Source organism: Bombina bombina, chromosome 1 (assembly GCF_027579735.1).
Source record: "Bombina bombina isolate aBomBom1 chromosome 1, aBomBom1.pri, whole genome shotgun sequence".
In the NCBI taxonomy this organism is placed as follows: Eukaryota; Metazoa; Chordata; class Amphibia; order Anura; family Bombinatoridae; genus Bombina; species Bombina bombina.
The window spans coordinates 788688199-788705631 of NC_069499.1; the positions used below are offsets into that span (position 1 = coordinate 788688199).

The 17433-nt window shown below is 35.3% G+C and overlaps 1 protein-coding gene across 1 annotated transcript in view; it reads left to right on the plus strand.

Moving 5' to 3' along the window:
* LOC128639818 (protocadherin-11 X-linked-like) overlaps nt 1-17433 on the plus strand; it is a 147194-nt gene that overhangs the window by 116333 nt on the left and 13428 nt on the right. The window contains exon 2 of the mRNA XM_053692017.1: nt 9923-12409. Coding sequence (XP_053547992.1) covers nt 9923-12409 — 2487 coding nt within the window. The remainder of the gene's footprint in view (nt 1-9922; nt 12410-17433) is intronic.

A 17433-nucleotide genomic window follows, 5' to 3' on the forward strand; every position in this document is an offset into this window, starting at 1 on the left:
GGATATCAAGATAACAAAGCAAATTTGATGATAAAAGTAAATTGGAAAGTTGTTTAAAATCGCATGCCCTATCTGAATCATGAAAGTTTAATTTTGAGTAGTCTGTCCCTTTAAAAGTGGCTATGTGAATAAACCATGGATAAAATCTCTAAATGATGTCACTACACTGGGTGCAACAGATTTCAATGTACTTAAAGGGACATAACAGTATGAACTAACATATGTTTCTAAATATATAATGCAGCCAAAGCTTACCTGCAAAATAGTTCTGTTTCAACCCCCAGTAATCCCTTTAATTCAGGCATAGTTTTGTTTTTCAGAAAGCTCCCCCCTGGGCATTTTCATGTATGGAAGGTGCTTTCCAGGCCATAGCTTCTGCAGAATGCTCTCGTGCATGTGCACGGTAGGGGGCAGAGTCAAATGACACATGATTAAAACAGTGCACAGTATAATGCTGAAGATTTCACAAAGCATGTGACATTATCCCTATGGAAATGAGCAAGCCTCTTGGCAACAAACAATAGCAGTGCCTGCTGTCCCTCCTCTCCCCCCTTGCTTGCATAAATAATTATCCTTACGTGCACACTTTGTTATATAATAGCACAACGTTTGGAGTAGGACACTGATAAGGGGGGTGGAGCACGTTACACTTAGCAACACTAAAGTGTAAGTAATTTTTGCAGATTTCTGGAAATTATATTTTAATTTTATTTCACTTATAATTTATTTTTTTTATGTTACACTTTTTTTCACACACTGTTTTATCTCAGTTGACCCTTTTATAATATCCACATAACTCAAAATTTTTTATGGCACTGTAAGGTAGCAAAACATATAAATTGCTAAAAACATTCTTATATCTTTTTTATCTTGTTTCAAAATTCCATGTCAAAACTTGCTACAACCAATATCATATCTCCTCTTCTATATTCACTAAAGAGATAAAAAAAAAAATCCCTATTTTATTCAATTCAGTACCACAAACTGAAAATCCTCATTTAGGGATAGACAAAAGTGTTCCTCCATTTATCAAAGTAAGGAATATTTATATTTGCTCTTTCTAAACCAAATGCCAAATTGTTTGTCAAACAACTGGCATTCATTTTTTTCCCAATTCATGCATCATTTTCCTATATAGAATCTAATATTAAAATATTCAAAAAGGATAGACCAGAAACAATATAAAAAAAAGTGTTTCAGGGACATTATACTGTAAAATTGTTTGTTTCCTTAATGCATTTTTAGTGGCTTGTTATACCAACTGCAGAGAATAAAATTTATGATAAATGTATCCTTTATGTTAATTTTGTATATGAAATAGCTGGTTTTGTTCTTTGACACTTTAACCCATCAAAAATGGTTGAGCTTGCAGGGGGGGTGGTCAGATCTCTATTTTATCACTGTCTGTGCACACAAATGCTAATTTATCTCTGTATACAAAATCCCAATACTTAGAGAAAACAAATGGAAATTAACATTTTATTACTTATCTCTCCTACCTCCCACTGGGAAAGTAATTTCTTCTGCTGGCTATGTTTACTCAGCCTATAGTTAAGAACAGAAACTGTTCAGTAAGGCTATTTCAAATGCCTAAATAAGGGTAAACAAGCTATTTGTAAACAATATGATACACTCCAGCAGGTAAAATAGATAATTGGGAACAAATTAAAAAAAATAACATTTCCGGGTAAACTGTCCCTTTAAGGTTTTGCAATCCTTTTTTTAGAGATATTAGTGTAAGCCATGAATAAGCATGTAAAATACTGTGTTGAGATGTTTTAATAGACATTAAAGCCATTTTGTGTGTGTGTATATATATATATATATATATATATATATATATATATACACACATACATATACACATACATACACCAGTAAATATTAACTACATTGAAAAAGATCTGCAATAAAAAATGTGTTTTAAAGAAATACAAAATAATGTTAGCACAATTTTAATTATTTTACAGTTACACCATTTAACCCTGATAATCTTATCTCTTCTGTTGTGTTAAATAGTGACAGAAATTAATGAGCACCTGCACAGATCAAACTATCACTGTGCAGCATGTAGCATGGTCAGGGTTCTGAACTCCATGAAGGGTGCTCCAGCCTCTCTGGGAGCTGCTTAAAAAATACAATGTTCAGATAGAAAGGCAAAGCAAATAAATAAACATTTAAAATTGCAATGTTTAAGCCCCTAAAAGAGTCTTTTGCAAATATATAGTGAAAACTAGATTGTACTGAAGGTAGGGAGATGAGTTATTTATCAGTGCTGTAAAGGGTTAAAACAAGGCAACACATTTAGATAAGATTCTTTGGTTGCAAACAAATATTTATCAAATTCAGCTGGAATGTAGAGTGTAGGAAACGAGGAGCGTCTTTAAGTAGCTGTGGCCAGCGTTATGCAGAGTTCTGCATGTTTACCAATTAGACTAAAAATATATACAGTATGCAGTTCTCATTACGAAGCCAGAGTATAGAACACAGATAACAGGTGTCATGTGGTACAAACAGTAATAGTTGGTTAATAACTTGCCTGCAGGGATATCACTATTGATGGGCTTAGCATTTCATATCTTCTATTAACCTCTATGTTCTTATGTGTCCAATGATCTACTTAAATAAAGAATAATATAAAATCTATATCTATTTAAAGTATTTTTTAGCACTAAGGAGACGTTATTAACACTAGGGGTAACACTTTGATGGTTCTATTTATTTGCTTTCCTTTGAGAATATGAAGCAAACACATTAGGCAGAGATCTTCTCAGAACATAGGACTTTCACTATTTTGTTAATTAATATTTTAAGCAGAAATGTTGCAATTAAAGTCTTGTGCTATGTGCACTTATTGGCTTCTTCTAGAGAAGTCTTAGGACATACTCATTATCTCAGCGATGTGAACTGGAGCATTATCACTAAGCACTTTAACTGCACACTGTAAGCTTGTGTGTCTTTCAACTAAAATCACACAAATACTGTTATTAGTATACAGAATTAAAGATGCCAAAATGAGTCATATTTTCACACTGAAGTGCCTGTGTCTGCTATCTCTTGTTGTATAAAAGCCATCATATACCATCTTCTCTTCAATTTACTAACGTTACTCATCAAAGGACTTCTGTGTTTATAGTGATTATCTTATTTTCTACCAATCATGCGATAAATAAAACTTGCTTTTCATATCATTCTGTACCTCTGAACACTTACTAAATTGTATCAAAACAATTAAAGGGGCAGTCTACTCCAGAATGTTTATTGTTTAAAAATATACATAATCCCTTTATTACCCATTCCCCAGTTTTGCACAACCTCCACTGTTATATTAATACATTTTTTACCTCTATAATAACCTTTTATCCAAGCCTCTGCAAACTGCCTCCTTATTTCAGTTCTTTTGACTGACTTGCATTTTAGCCAATCAATGCTGTCTCGTAACTCCATGGGAGTGAGCACAGTGTTATCTATATGAAACACATGAACTAACGCCCTCTAGCTGTGAAAAATTGTCATAATGCACTGAGATAAGAGGCGGCATTTAAGGACTTAGAAATTAGCATATGAGCCTACCTAAATTTAGCTTTCAACAAATAATATAAAAAGAACAAAGCAAATTTGTTGATAAAAGTAAATTGGAAAGTTTAAAATTGCATACCCTATCTGAATCATAATTTCACCTAGACCATAGGTCTAGACTGATTCTTTTTTGTAGCAAAGCACACAATATATAGTCACAGATTTCACAAATCCTTATCATATGAATATGATGGTGTTATTCACATGACCTACTATGGACAGGCTGTCAGGAGGACAGACACATATACAGATATAAATAGAATGAGATAGATGATTGATAGACAGACAGACAAACAGATAGATAGATAGATAGATAGATAGATAGATAGATCTGTGCTAAAATTTAATTAAAAAGAAAATGATTATTGGTGTTACATAAATAAAAAAAATAAAAAAATCTCTGTAATCTAACGCCCATATAGCAATATCATCAAAGTCTGTGTCCAAGACAATTTTGAGGTGACATTGACCGCTTCTGCTGTAACTAATATATTGTAGCAGAGATGAAGGGATCATGGCCAAGGGATGGATTTAATTTAGTAGATTACTATATATGTCATTGTATCCTTCAAGAAAACATGAGTAATTTGTATTTCATACTCTGCAATATTTCATGGTCTACATTTAATAACATTTTAATTTTTATAACTATAAGCTGACTACATTTTTTTATTTTTTATTATATTTTTCCTTTTCTTTTAACTCATATTTGTGTTGCTGTTACGTCTCTTACTATAGATTAAATATGTTTTCATCAAGGAGTAAAAAGAAATCTCAGAATAAAATAAATATTTTTAATATAATATTCCTGTAGGCCACTGATGCCTGCGAAGGGTGAATGTAAGAGAGGAACAAATTCCCCTCCCCAGGAATTTTGGAATTTTGCTCTTTATTCCCAAGAATAACTAAACATCTGGTCCTTGATCCAATATAAATCGTCGCCCGCAAAAGCCGGCGACGGCAAATTTTGCGCTGGTTTGGTATCACATATACGACGTAACATAGAAGTTACGCTCGTATATTTCTGCCTTTGGCCGTAGTTTTTTGGCCCATAGACAGGTATACCAAACCAGCACAGTTTGTTATCCAATATACAGCGTAAGGACTTACGTGGCGAAAATTGAGAAGTCTTACTCCATTTTCACCTCGCCACAAATTGCAGGCGTAGTAAGCCTTACGCTGTGTATTGGAGCCCCGTAACTCCCTAAACTGCCTGCAAAATAAAACCTAACACCTAACGCATGCGCAATGTCTATCTACCTGTCAACCGCGATCCCCCGCCGCAATCCCTAATAAAGTGTTTAACCCCTAAACCGCCGCTCCCGGACCCCGCCGCTACCTACATTAAATGTCTAACCCCCTAATGTGATCCCCCTACACCGCTGCCACCTACATTAAAATTATTAACCCCTAATGAAATCCCCCTACACTGCCGCCATCTATTTTAAAATTATTGCTCCCTACCCCGCCGCCACCTATTTTAACTATATTACCCCCTAATCTAATCCCCCTACACCGCTGCCACCTATATTAAATGTATTAACCCCTAATCTAATCCCCCTACACCGCTGCCACCTATATTAAATATATTAACCCCTAATCTAATCCCCCTACATCGCCACCACCTATATTAAATATATTAACCCCTAATCTGACCCCCCTACATCGCCGCCACCTATATTAACTATATTAACACTAACTATATTAGGGTTAATATAGTTAATATAGTTATTATATTATATATATTAACTATATTAACCCTATCTAACTCTAACACCCCTAACTTAATTATTATTAAAATACATCTAAATAATATTAATAATATTAACTAAATTATTCCTATTTAAAACTAAATACTTACCTATAAAATCAACCCTAAGATAGCTACAATATAATTAATAATTACATTGTAGCTATTTTAGGATTTATATTTATTTTACAGGTAACTTGGTATTTATTTTAACTAGGTACAATAGCTATTAAATAGTTAATAACTATTTAATAGCTACCTAGTTAAAATAATTACCAATTTACCTGTAAAATAAATCCTAACCTAAGTTACAAATACACCTACACTATCAATAAATGAATTAAATAAACTACAAATATCTAAACTAAAATGCAATTAAATACACTAAACTAAATTACAAAAAAAAACCAAACACTAAATTACAAAAAATAAAAAAAGATTACAAGATTTTTAAGCTAATTACACCTATTCTAAGCCCCCTAATAAAATAACAAAGCCCCACAAAATAAAAAAAAAATCCCTACCCTAATCTAAATTACAAAAGTAATCAGCTCTATTACCAGCCTTTAAAAGGGCCTTTTGTGGGGCATTGACCCAAAGTAATCAGTTCTTTTACCTGTAAAAAAAACAACAACCCCCCATTACAACCCACCATCCACATACCCCTACTCTAACCCACCCAATCCCCCCTTAAAAAAACCTAAGTCTAACCCCCAAGTGCTCCTTACGTTTCCTGAAGACCGGCAGAGTCTTCTTCCAGGCGGCGACCTCTTCTTCTTCCAGGATCCAGCCGGCGCGGAGCGAAGGAGTTGAAGACCGATGACCGCGGAGCTGAAGACTGTCCATCTGGAACTGAAGACCGGCAATGCTTGAACTGAAGATTGTCGACGCTGGAACTGAAGACCGCTGGAACTGAAGACCGGAGCCGGAGTGTGGAGGATCCTCTTCATACGATCGCGCCGTACACTGAATAGGAATTCAAGGTACGCGATTAAAAATGGCGTCCTTTGAATTCCTATTGGCTGATTTCAGCCTTCAAATTCAAATCAGCCAATCGGATACGAGCTACTTTTTAATTCTATTGGCTGATTTGAATAGCCAATAGAATAAGAGCTACTGTCTGGGCAAAAAAATAAATAAATATAATAATCTGTATCAGTATCAAATGTAGGGTTCAGGCAAACAAATTTAGGATTCACGCATTGCAAACTAAACCATTGCTGCTGCTGCTGTCACCAACTCTGCAACAAACTTTTTCAAAGGTGCCTTGTGCTCCAGCAATCTTATGTAGCAGTGCTGACTGAATGGGTTGGATAAGCTGCAGGGAGAGGTCTCCCCCCCCCCCCACCAGACAGCAGGCCCTCAGTCAGTGACCAAGTGCCCAAAGTAATCAGTTCTCCCCTGACAACAATCAACTCTCTCCTGCTACCCATGTTGCCAATAATGGGACAGATTTTGTGTGGAGCGCAAAATTGCGCTTTTGTGGGCACTATATTTGTGCTCCACTCTGTAAAACCAGCACATGCAAATGCATGCAAATGTGCACTGGTATTATAGGTTGAGCGCAATGCAAACACGTCCTCGCATTCACATTGCATGGAAGCTTTGTGCTTCCATAGGCTGTAATGGAAGCCTTGTTTTTATGCCGATAGACACAGCACAGAACCTAGCGCAGCATTGGGCAGCAAAGTATACATATTTATGTATATGAATAAATGCATATATATTTATGTGTTTATATATGTATATACACATTATTAACATATATATATATATATATATATATATATATATATATATATATATATATATATATATATATATATATATATATAATGTGCAGCTTTTATTTGTAGCACTGTTTGTTTAGCCTGTTGGCCACTTGATGAATAACTAATAAGATATTATATAAACATGCTGATTGCTGAACAAGCTGGCAATGACCTCACAATGATAGTTGTTTTTAAAGGGACATGAAACCCAAACATTTTCTTTCATGATTCAGATAGAGCATACATATGTAAACAACTTTCAAATTTACTTCTATTAATAAATTTGCTTCATTCTCTTAGAATCATTTCTTGAAGAAGTAGCAATGCACTGCTGGGAACTAGCTGAACACATTGGTAAGCCAATAACAAGAGGCATAAATGGACAGCCACCATTCAGCAGCTAGCTCCTAGCTTCTGAGCCTATCTAGATATGCTTTTCAACAAAGGATACCAGATGAACAAAGCAAATTAGATAAAAGAAGTACATAGGAAAGTTGTTTAAATTTGTGTACTCTGAATCATGAAATAAACATTTTGGGTTTCATGTCCCTTTAAGGCACTGCTACAGAATCAAGAATAACATTACCATGCTGGTGTTTAAGGAACACACCTATAAAGTTATATCATATGTTTAAAATGAGAGCGTTTAATGGACATAAAAGTGTAAAAGAAAATACTCATTTTATTATTGTACTATTGCTTGCATATCATTTTGTGTTTAACCCCTGTAAAGAGTTTCAACACAGAGTTAAAGTTAGCTCCATAGCAGCAATGCACTATTAGTTGAACACATCTGATGAGTCATCAATCAACAGCTAGTTCCCAGTAATTCATTGCTGCTCCTGAGCCTACCTAGATAAATAAATTAAAAGATATCTTAAAACTGAGTTCTCTTTCTGAACCATGAACTTTTTAATTTTGATTTTTGTGATCTTTTAAACAATAAAGTGACATTTTTCAAACACAGACAAAAATTATTCCTGATTATTATTATTATTCTTTATTTATAAAGCGTCAACAGATTCCGCAGCGCTGCCCATGGGTACAAAGATAACAGTACAATGGAGAAACAATACAATAAAAGACAACATTTTACAGACAAATACAGGGGGAATTGAGGGCCCTATTCCCGTGGGAACTTATAATCTAGATGGGTAGGAGGTTGGAAACAGAAGGTGGGGACTGCAAAGGTGAGAATGATATTAGTGAGGAGATAGAGGGCAACTGTTAGTTAAGTGAAGTTAGTTTGTTAATAAGTCGGGTGATAAGCTTCTCTGAACAGAAAGGTCTTTAGGGACCGTTTAAAGGAGGAGAAGTTAAGGGCAAGTCTGACAGCTCGAGGAAGTGAGTTCCAGAGGGTTGGTGCCGCACGAGAGAAGTCCTGTAGTCTAGCATGAGAGGAGTTGATGGTAGAGGATGCAAGGAGCAGGTCATTGTTGGATCTTAGGGGGCGGGCAGGAGTATATTTATTGATGAGTGAAGACAGGTAGGGTGGGGCAGCATTGGTTAGGGCTTTGTAGGTCAGGGTGAAAATTTTGAATTTAACTCTGTTGTGAATGGGGAGCTAGTGAGGTGACTCACAGAGAGGTGCAGCAGAAACAGAGTGTCGGGAGAAGTGGATTAGCCTGGCAGATGCATTTAGGATGGATTGGAGGTGAGAGAGGTGGGAGAGATGGAGGCCAGTTAGTAAGTTGTTACAGTAGTCAAGTCGGGTAATTACCAGGGAGTGGATTAGCTGTTTAGTAGTTTCAGCACTTAGAAACAGACGAATTCTGGAGATATTGCATAGGTGGTTGCAGCAGGATGAAGAGAGCAATTGGATGTGGGGAATGAAGGACAGATTTGAATCAAGCGTGACTCCAAGGCAGCTGACTTGGGGTGATGGAAAGATAGTAGTGCCGCCAACAGTGATAGAAAAAGTAGAAACTGGAGTAGTGTTAGAGGGAGGAATTAGAAGTAGTTCGGTCTTGGACATGTTTATTTTTAGGTGGTGAGAAGCCATCCAGGAGGAAATGCCAGATAAGCAGTCGCTGATGTGAGAATTGACAGAAGTAGAGAGTGCATGGGTGGAAAGCTAGATCTGGGTATCATCAGAAAAAGCTTTACAACCACTATATTGTTCATCAAATTCACCATAATATGGGTGGACTTCCTGTGAAGTCAAAGGTTCCTTAATAGAATACTTGTTCAATAAAAATTGCCTCTCTTACCTACAACATTGACCTGACCAAATCTAGTTAATTAAATCAAATTTAGTCTTAAAACAACATTTTATGAATATATTAACATCTACCAATGAGCATTAAAAAACATTTTTACAACTGTTGTTTGTTGAATATTTATTTACTGTCTGTGTGTAGGATTGACTGATAGTTACTAAAGCCAGGAGATAAATCTTATGTCAGCTTTCATTGTTTTGAATGGTAACTTTCATGGTATATACATCCATTTTAATTTACCAGAGTTTTAACTAATCTCTTTTCTATCTCCAGTCTAAAGACGTGTAGGACAGATGTAAACTCTCATTATGAATATGTCTGTTACAACCTAACAATATCTAAAGAAAAATGATATAGTTAGTACTCGTAATTTATGTAAAATAACCTATGTAGAGAAAAAAATATTTGAAAATAAATGAGATAGAATTTTTACAGGATACTAAAATTAATTTTGTAGATTGATTGTTACAAGTAAAGTAAAGCTGCATCGAAAGCTGCATAGATAGTTGATTATAACTAATATTCATAAACTATGTAACTAATGTATTTTGTATGACAGCTTGGCAGACAATTACATTTGCTTTCTCTTCTCTTTTCTTCAGGGTCAAAATGTATTTGGACTTGATGTAATTGAAACTCCTGAAGGAGACAAATGGCCTCAACTTATTGTCCAGCAAAGTTTGGATAGAGAGCAAAAAGATACTTACGTCATGAAGATTAAAGTTGAGGATGGTGGAAATCCGGCACGATCTAGCACTGCTATTCTACAAGTGACAGTTACTGATGTTAATGATAATCGTCCTGTCTTTAAGGAAAAAGACATTGAAGTGAATATTCCTGAAAATTCTGCAGTGGGAACATCAGTGACTCAGCTCCACGCAACTGATGCTGACCTTGGTTCAAATGCAAAAATCCACTTTTACTTTGGCAATCAGATATCGAATCTAGCCAAGAGACTATTTGCAATCGATAACAACACAGGGTTAATTACTGTCAAGGAGCCTTTGGACAGAGAGGAGTCACTTTTCCATAAACTGACTGTGTTGGCAAGCGATGGCAGCTCAACTCCATCTAGAGCTACCGTATATGTAAACATCACTGATATAAATGACAACATCCCATCTATTGACACCCGGTACATAATAAATCCTGTGAATGGTACTGTTTTACTATCTGAAAAGTCTCCACTAAATACAAAAATAGCTTTGATAACAGTCACGGACAAGGATGCTGATCTGAATGGCAAAGTATCTTGCTTTACTGATCATGATGTACCATTTAGACTAAAGCCAGTTTTTGACAATCAGTTTCTTTTAGAGACAGCAGCACCTTTGGATTTTGAGACTACAAGGGAATATGCAATCAAAATTGTTGCCTCTGATTCTGGAAAGCCTCCATTAAATCAGTCTGCAATGTTGCTCATTAAAATAAAAGATGAAAATGACAATGCTCCTATTTTCACAATGCCAATGATTGGTCTTTCTTTCATTGAAAACAACACCCCTGGGACTGAGCTTACCAAAATAAGCGCAACAGATGCAGACAGTGGTCGCAATGCGGAGATAAGTTATATCCTAGGCCCCAATGCACCAACGATTTTCAATCTTGATAGGCGCACAGGAATTCTCACTGCTGTAAGGAAACTGGACAGGGAGAAACAAGACAGGTATACGTTTGCAGTAATTGCAAAGGATAATGGGAATCCTTCTCTACAGACCAATACCACTGTTACATTGTCAGTTCTTGACCAAAATGACAATAGTCCTTCATTCACTCACAATGAGTACAACTTTTATGTCCCAGAAAACCTTCCAATGTATGGTACAGTAGGACTTATAACAGTAACTGATGCCGATTTAGGAGAGAATGCAGCAGTGACTCTATCACTTATCAATGCCAAGGAAAATTTTTTGATTGATCCTCTGACTGGCGTCATCAGACCAAATATAACATTTGACAGAGAGCAGCAAGGTTCATATAGTTTTCAGGTAAAAGCTGTAGATAAGGGAAATCCACAAAAATCATCAACTGTAAAGGTCACAATAATTGTTGAAGATGTGAATGACAACAAACCTGTATTTGTTATGCCTTCTACTAATTATTCATATGACTTAGTTCCAACATTAACAAACCCAGGGACTGTTATAGCTAGAGCCTTTGCATTTGATAACGACACAGGTATAAATGCAGACCTACGTTACAGCATCATAGGAGGGAACATGAAAGGTTTGTTTGCAATTGATGAGAAAACTGGAAATATTACCTTAAAGGAGAAAGTGATTCCTGGAGATCATGGCCTTCATCGTCTGGTTATAAAAGTAAATGATTCAGGAAGACCAGAGCCTTTTCACACAATTGCTCTTGTGCATTTATTTGTAAATGAAACAATAACCAATGGATCTTATATTCAAGAACTCATACGTAAAAATATGGAAACACCTGTGGGTCAAAACATTGGAGATGGGGAGATAACGCCACAGACCAACGACTATGTAAAGATTATCATTGCTATTATTGCAGGGACAATGACAGTGATCCTCGTTATCTTTGTCACGGCTTTGGTTCGGTGTCGTCAAACACCACGACACAAGGTTGTGCAAAAGAGCAAACAGAGTGGAGAGTGGGTTTCCCCCAACACTGAAAACAGACAAATTAAGAAAAAGAAGAAGAAAAAGAAGCGTTCTCCAAAAAACCTCCTACTAAATTTTGTTACAATTGAAGAATCCAAATCAGAGGATCCTGCTCATGAGCATATTAATGGTACTTTGGACATTCCAGTGGAATTGGAAGAACAGACTATGGGAAAATACAACTGGGCCACTACACCGACAACTTTCAAGCCAGACAGTCCTGATTTGGCCAAGCACTACAAATCTGCATCCCCACAGCCTACATTCCAGATTAAACCGGAGACTCCGGTTCCTCCCAAGAAGCATCACGTCATTCAGGAGCTGCCCCTAGACAATACATTTGTGGTGGGTTGTGACTCATTGTCTAAATGCTCTTCAAGTAGCTCAGATCCTTATAGCGTCTCTGAATGCAGCTGTCAAGGAGGCTTTAAGGCACCTGGGCCGATCCACACAAGACAGGTAACTTAATACTTACTATGATTTTCCCTTTTACTGTTTGGTTCTACAATTCTTATTTTCTTTCCTTCTGTCTTCTTTCCTTTGTACCTCAGCTTATTACTTGCACAGCTCCTTACCTCAAATGATTAAAATCCAAATAGTTATGCTTTGATTTTTCCTAGGAATTTTAACAGTGAATATATTATAAGTGTTTGGGATACAGAGATAGATAGACAGACTGAAAGATAGACAAATAGATATGATAGCTGTATAAAGAGATAATATAAGATAGATAGATAGATAGATATGATAGAGGGAAATAAACAGAAAGAGGACAAATTAGACTATAGTAGTGAAGGCATCTTTTAGAAGCTTTTGCTGTCTGTAGATGGCAGTGCAACACTTTTAGCTTAAAATCATGCTTCTAGTTCTAAAACAGATTGGTGAAACAATGAATCTGGATTGCTGTGTCCTTAACACTTCGGTATGCATAGGAATCTGAGTAATGTAGGCCAGGTGCAAAGCAATAAAGCTTTACAGAATGTGATAAGTGCTTCTTAATGGTAATGGAATGGCAGCCTTCCGCTGGACTGAGCTGTATTTCAAGGTCTTTCACAAACAAGTAAGAAAATCAGAGTGTTAAAGTAGAGAGAAACTGTTTTTCTCCTTCTTAAAAAAAATGCCTAGCATAATTAAACACAATGCTGGAACCATACTAACAAAATACTTTTTCTACGTCTTGCAACAAGTGCAGATTTTTAACACGTTTCAGACTTCTTTTAAATACATATTGAGGTAACACAGGGCAGTTCAGTAAACATGCAAGTTTTTTTTGTATATACATAACATACCAGATAGATAAGGGAGAGAGAGAGAGAGAGAGAAAGATATAGATAAATAGATAGATAGATAGATAGATAGATAGAAATATATATATAGATAGATGATAGAGCAATCTAATATGTCAGTAGAACTGATATAAGATTTTATGACACATAAGAGACCATTTGTCTGCTTATAAAAAAAAGTATCATAAATTACTTGTTAATTTAATTTAGTTAATCTAAATACTATTATGCTCATGAGTGTCAATGATTTTGAAAAATAATCTGTAAATAAATTAAAATATATGCAAATTATACACGGTCCAGCAAATAATTTCCATAAACTATTTTTGTTTGTGTGGTTAATCTTTATTAGTTGCTACAACGTATATTATGGACTGAATCATTTATATATTTTTGTGTTGATTTATACCATAACATATTTATATTTGTTAATATAACTATAATACACATACACATTTGCATATATGTGTGTGTTTAGCTGATAGTAGATAGATAGATAGATAGATAGATAGATAGATGATAGATAGATAGATAGATAGATAGGTTTAATATTGGTAAATGTAAGGTTCTACATAAAATATGAAGGCTACCTATTATTTAAATTGCACTAGACTTAGCAAAACAGAGGAGGAAAAGGATTTAAGTGTACTTCTAATGCTAATAAGATACTAGCATGTTATTAAAAGACACAGACGCAAGGTAAGAAAGCATAATGAGGACCTTGCAGAACTAGAAAAAAATTACAGTACCACAAAATTAATAAGATGAATGGAGAATTTAAAGAGAGGTTATATAATTACGTCATATAACTATATACAAGGCCCATTTACAGAGCTGGAGGAAGTGCTGTTTATTTCAAGGCAGTTGTTTCTAACACAAGGTCACAATTTAAGAGGAAATGAGATTTAATCTCCACCAACATAAATGTTTTTTTCACAGTAAGGGCAACTAAATTGTGGAACATCTTAACTAAGGAGGTAGTGACTGCCAATACCTTAGATCATTTTAAAAATGGCTTAGATATATTTCTGTCTAAAAACAGAATTTAGGGATACGATTGCTTGTGTTATATTGGTCAACTTTGTAACTGATTAATGTAAGTTCAATTTTCAACTTCTTTAGTGAAAATCAAGTAGTCTGTGTATATGTTGAACTTGATGGACTTCTTTCTGTTTTTCTTTCAATATCATCTACTATATTACTAGATAGATTAAAAGATAGATAGAGAGAGAGAGAGAGAGAGAGAGAGAGAGAGGGAGAGAGCACTATTGTAAATATTGTGATCTGAAATCTAGACAGGCCAGAAGGCTTGTTTTTCCCACAGAAAACCTCTGAATTACATTGTTTCCAATGCAGCAAAGGATTCTGGGTAAGATATGCAAATTAGGTTCACAATGACACACCTTTTTACTTCAAGTCTGCTTTTCAGCAGATTCCCTTTACGCCAAAGCATCGCTGTTCACACAGCTTATAAGCTTAGCTAGGGTTAGTGCAGTGATTCATAACCATCCCAGGACAGACTGTTACGTAGTTATTGCTACTCATCAGCTGGGAGAAGGTTTGAATCACTGCTGGGTGAAGTTGATTCCGTGCAAAATACAACAACATTTAAAATTAGGGGGAGGTAAAAGGTGAGTTTAAAATCCTCCACTACGCACAAAATATAGAGAAAATAACTCATTGTGTAGTTCATTAGCAAATCTAGACTGGCCAGAAGGCCAGGCTTGAAGTAAAAAGGTGTGTCGTGAACCTAATTTGCATATCTTACCCAGAATCCTTTGCTGCATTGGAAACAATGTAATTCAGAGGTTATCTGTGGGAAAAACAAGCCTTCTGGCCTGTCTAGATTTGTTAATGAACTACACAATGAGTTATTTTCTCTCTATTTTGTGCGTAGTGGAGGATTTTAAACTCACCTTTTACCTCCCCTAATTTTAAATGTTGTTGTATTTTGCCCGGAATCAACTTCACCCAGCAGTGATTCAAACCTTCTCCCAGCTGATGAGTGGCAAAAACAATGACACAGTCTGTCCTGGGTTGGTTATGAATCACTGCACTTACCCTAGCTAAGCTTATAAGCTGTGTGAACAGTGATGCTTTGGTGTAAAGGGTATCTGCTGAAAAGGTGTGTCATTGTGAACTTAATTTGCATATCTTACCCAGAATCATTTGCTGCATTGGAAACAATGTAATTCAGAGGTTTTCTGTGGGAAAAACAAGCCTTCTGGCCTGTTAATGAACTACACAATGAGTTAATCTCTCTCTCTCGCTCTCTCTCTCTCTCTCTCTCTCTCTATATATATATATATATATATATATATATATATATATATAAATATCTATGATTATGGCCAACCGGGCCGAAACGCGTTACACAGGGTGCTTCTTTTAATCTGGATGCTCTGCTACTTACTTTTTAAATGTAGAACAATAAAGTCTCGATTTTTATCACTAATTTTCCTGGGATGCCTGAATTTCTTCATTTTCAATTATATATATTATATAATTTTATATATATATATATATATATATATATATATATATATATATATATATATATATAGAGAGAGAGAGAGAGAGAGGATAGATTTATAGATAGATAGATAAATAGAGATTATATTTTAAAATTGTTACAGATAGATAGATACTGCCCTAGAAGAACTCACTGGACTTTTGTCAGCATCATTACACTTTATTAACATATTTATTCCCTCATCTAAAACGACATCTCCCTATCAAACCATATTAAACCTACGAGCCATTTTTAGCCCTCCTAGACAACTGTGTAAACATAAACCACAATATGAGTATGAACCATCTTAAAAACATCCTGCATAAAAAGTATCTACAAAATACATTCTGTATGGGGGATGTTTTTGCTGACAGTGGGTCCAGTGAGTGCTTCTAAGGCAGCATGTATGTAAAGAAAACTAAAGCACCCTGGCAGATGTTACAGTGCATCTTTTATGTATAAGTTACGTGTTATTTAATGAGTGTATGGGCATGTGTTCTGGTTATGTGAGTGGAAGACATATTTACATACATAATACATACACAATTATTTAATTTGCTTAGATTGCAATTGATTATGGGTAAGCTTCAGTAATTTTTGTGGATGGATTTGCACCAACATGAAACAATTTTGCAAGAAAGGTATATATTCTGTGTAAAATGTTGTAGCTCTTACATTATATGGTAATTGCTAGAACATAATTACAACAGTATGTTATCTTGATGGCCCAGTTTTGGCAGTTACACCTAAAAGCAGATATATAATATAGTATTTCTGGTAAGCAAAATACATTGAGTAGAATACAAATAAATGATCCTCTGCATCAAATTAAGCTCTGCTTCAGCATAATTCTAATTGCAGTTCACCCAAACCCCTGCAAAAAATACATCTATTCTTACTGTGCATTCCTTATGCCTCCCATGACTGTTAACCCTTAACATGAACAGCCTCAACTGCAATTAACCCTAATGTCTAACCTGATCTCCCCATCCCTGATTCCCAATTAAACACCACTTAACCCTAACAACATTGGAAAAGGATGTACATAATTAGCACTCTACAACACTGTACATAGATTATCAAAGTAGACATAGATTGGCATTCCACAAGAGAAGTTTAAAACTTTTAATAAATGATCAAATAAAAAAAAAATATAAAAAATTAAAAACACAATGTGGTGGTATTGGTGCAACGTAGGAGTAGATGATACTATATCCCCAAATAATTGAGATCCCCCTAATGTGCAACCGATACTATTACAATATAAGTACCAGTGTGGAGAAACAATATCGAAAGCCAAATTTTGATTACTTTCTAGATTTGGATACAGAAAGGATTTCCTTGTGTGTAAAATAACATGGAATAATGGATAAGTATAATGGTAAAATACTCTGCCCTGTTGTGTGTTCCACGGTTTAGGCTGCTATTGTTCCCATACTAAGTTAAATACCAAATTAACACTGCAACATAACGATCTTAATTTAAATACAAAGTTGCAACTAAGGGGACAATTTCACATATATGAACAGGTAAAATGAATTATCCACTTGCCATGAAGCAACTGATTTCTTATTTCTCAGTTTGTATTCAAGAATGTTTAGGTGCCAGTGTTAAGGTATAATCACAATGCTAATATATGGGGGATCTGAGTGGAAAAAGTGAATATGTGCAGGCTGAAACTGCAA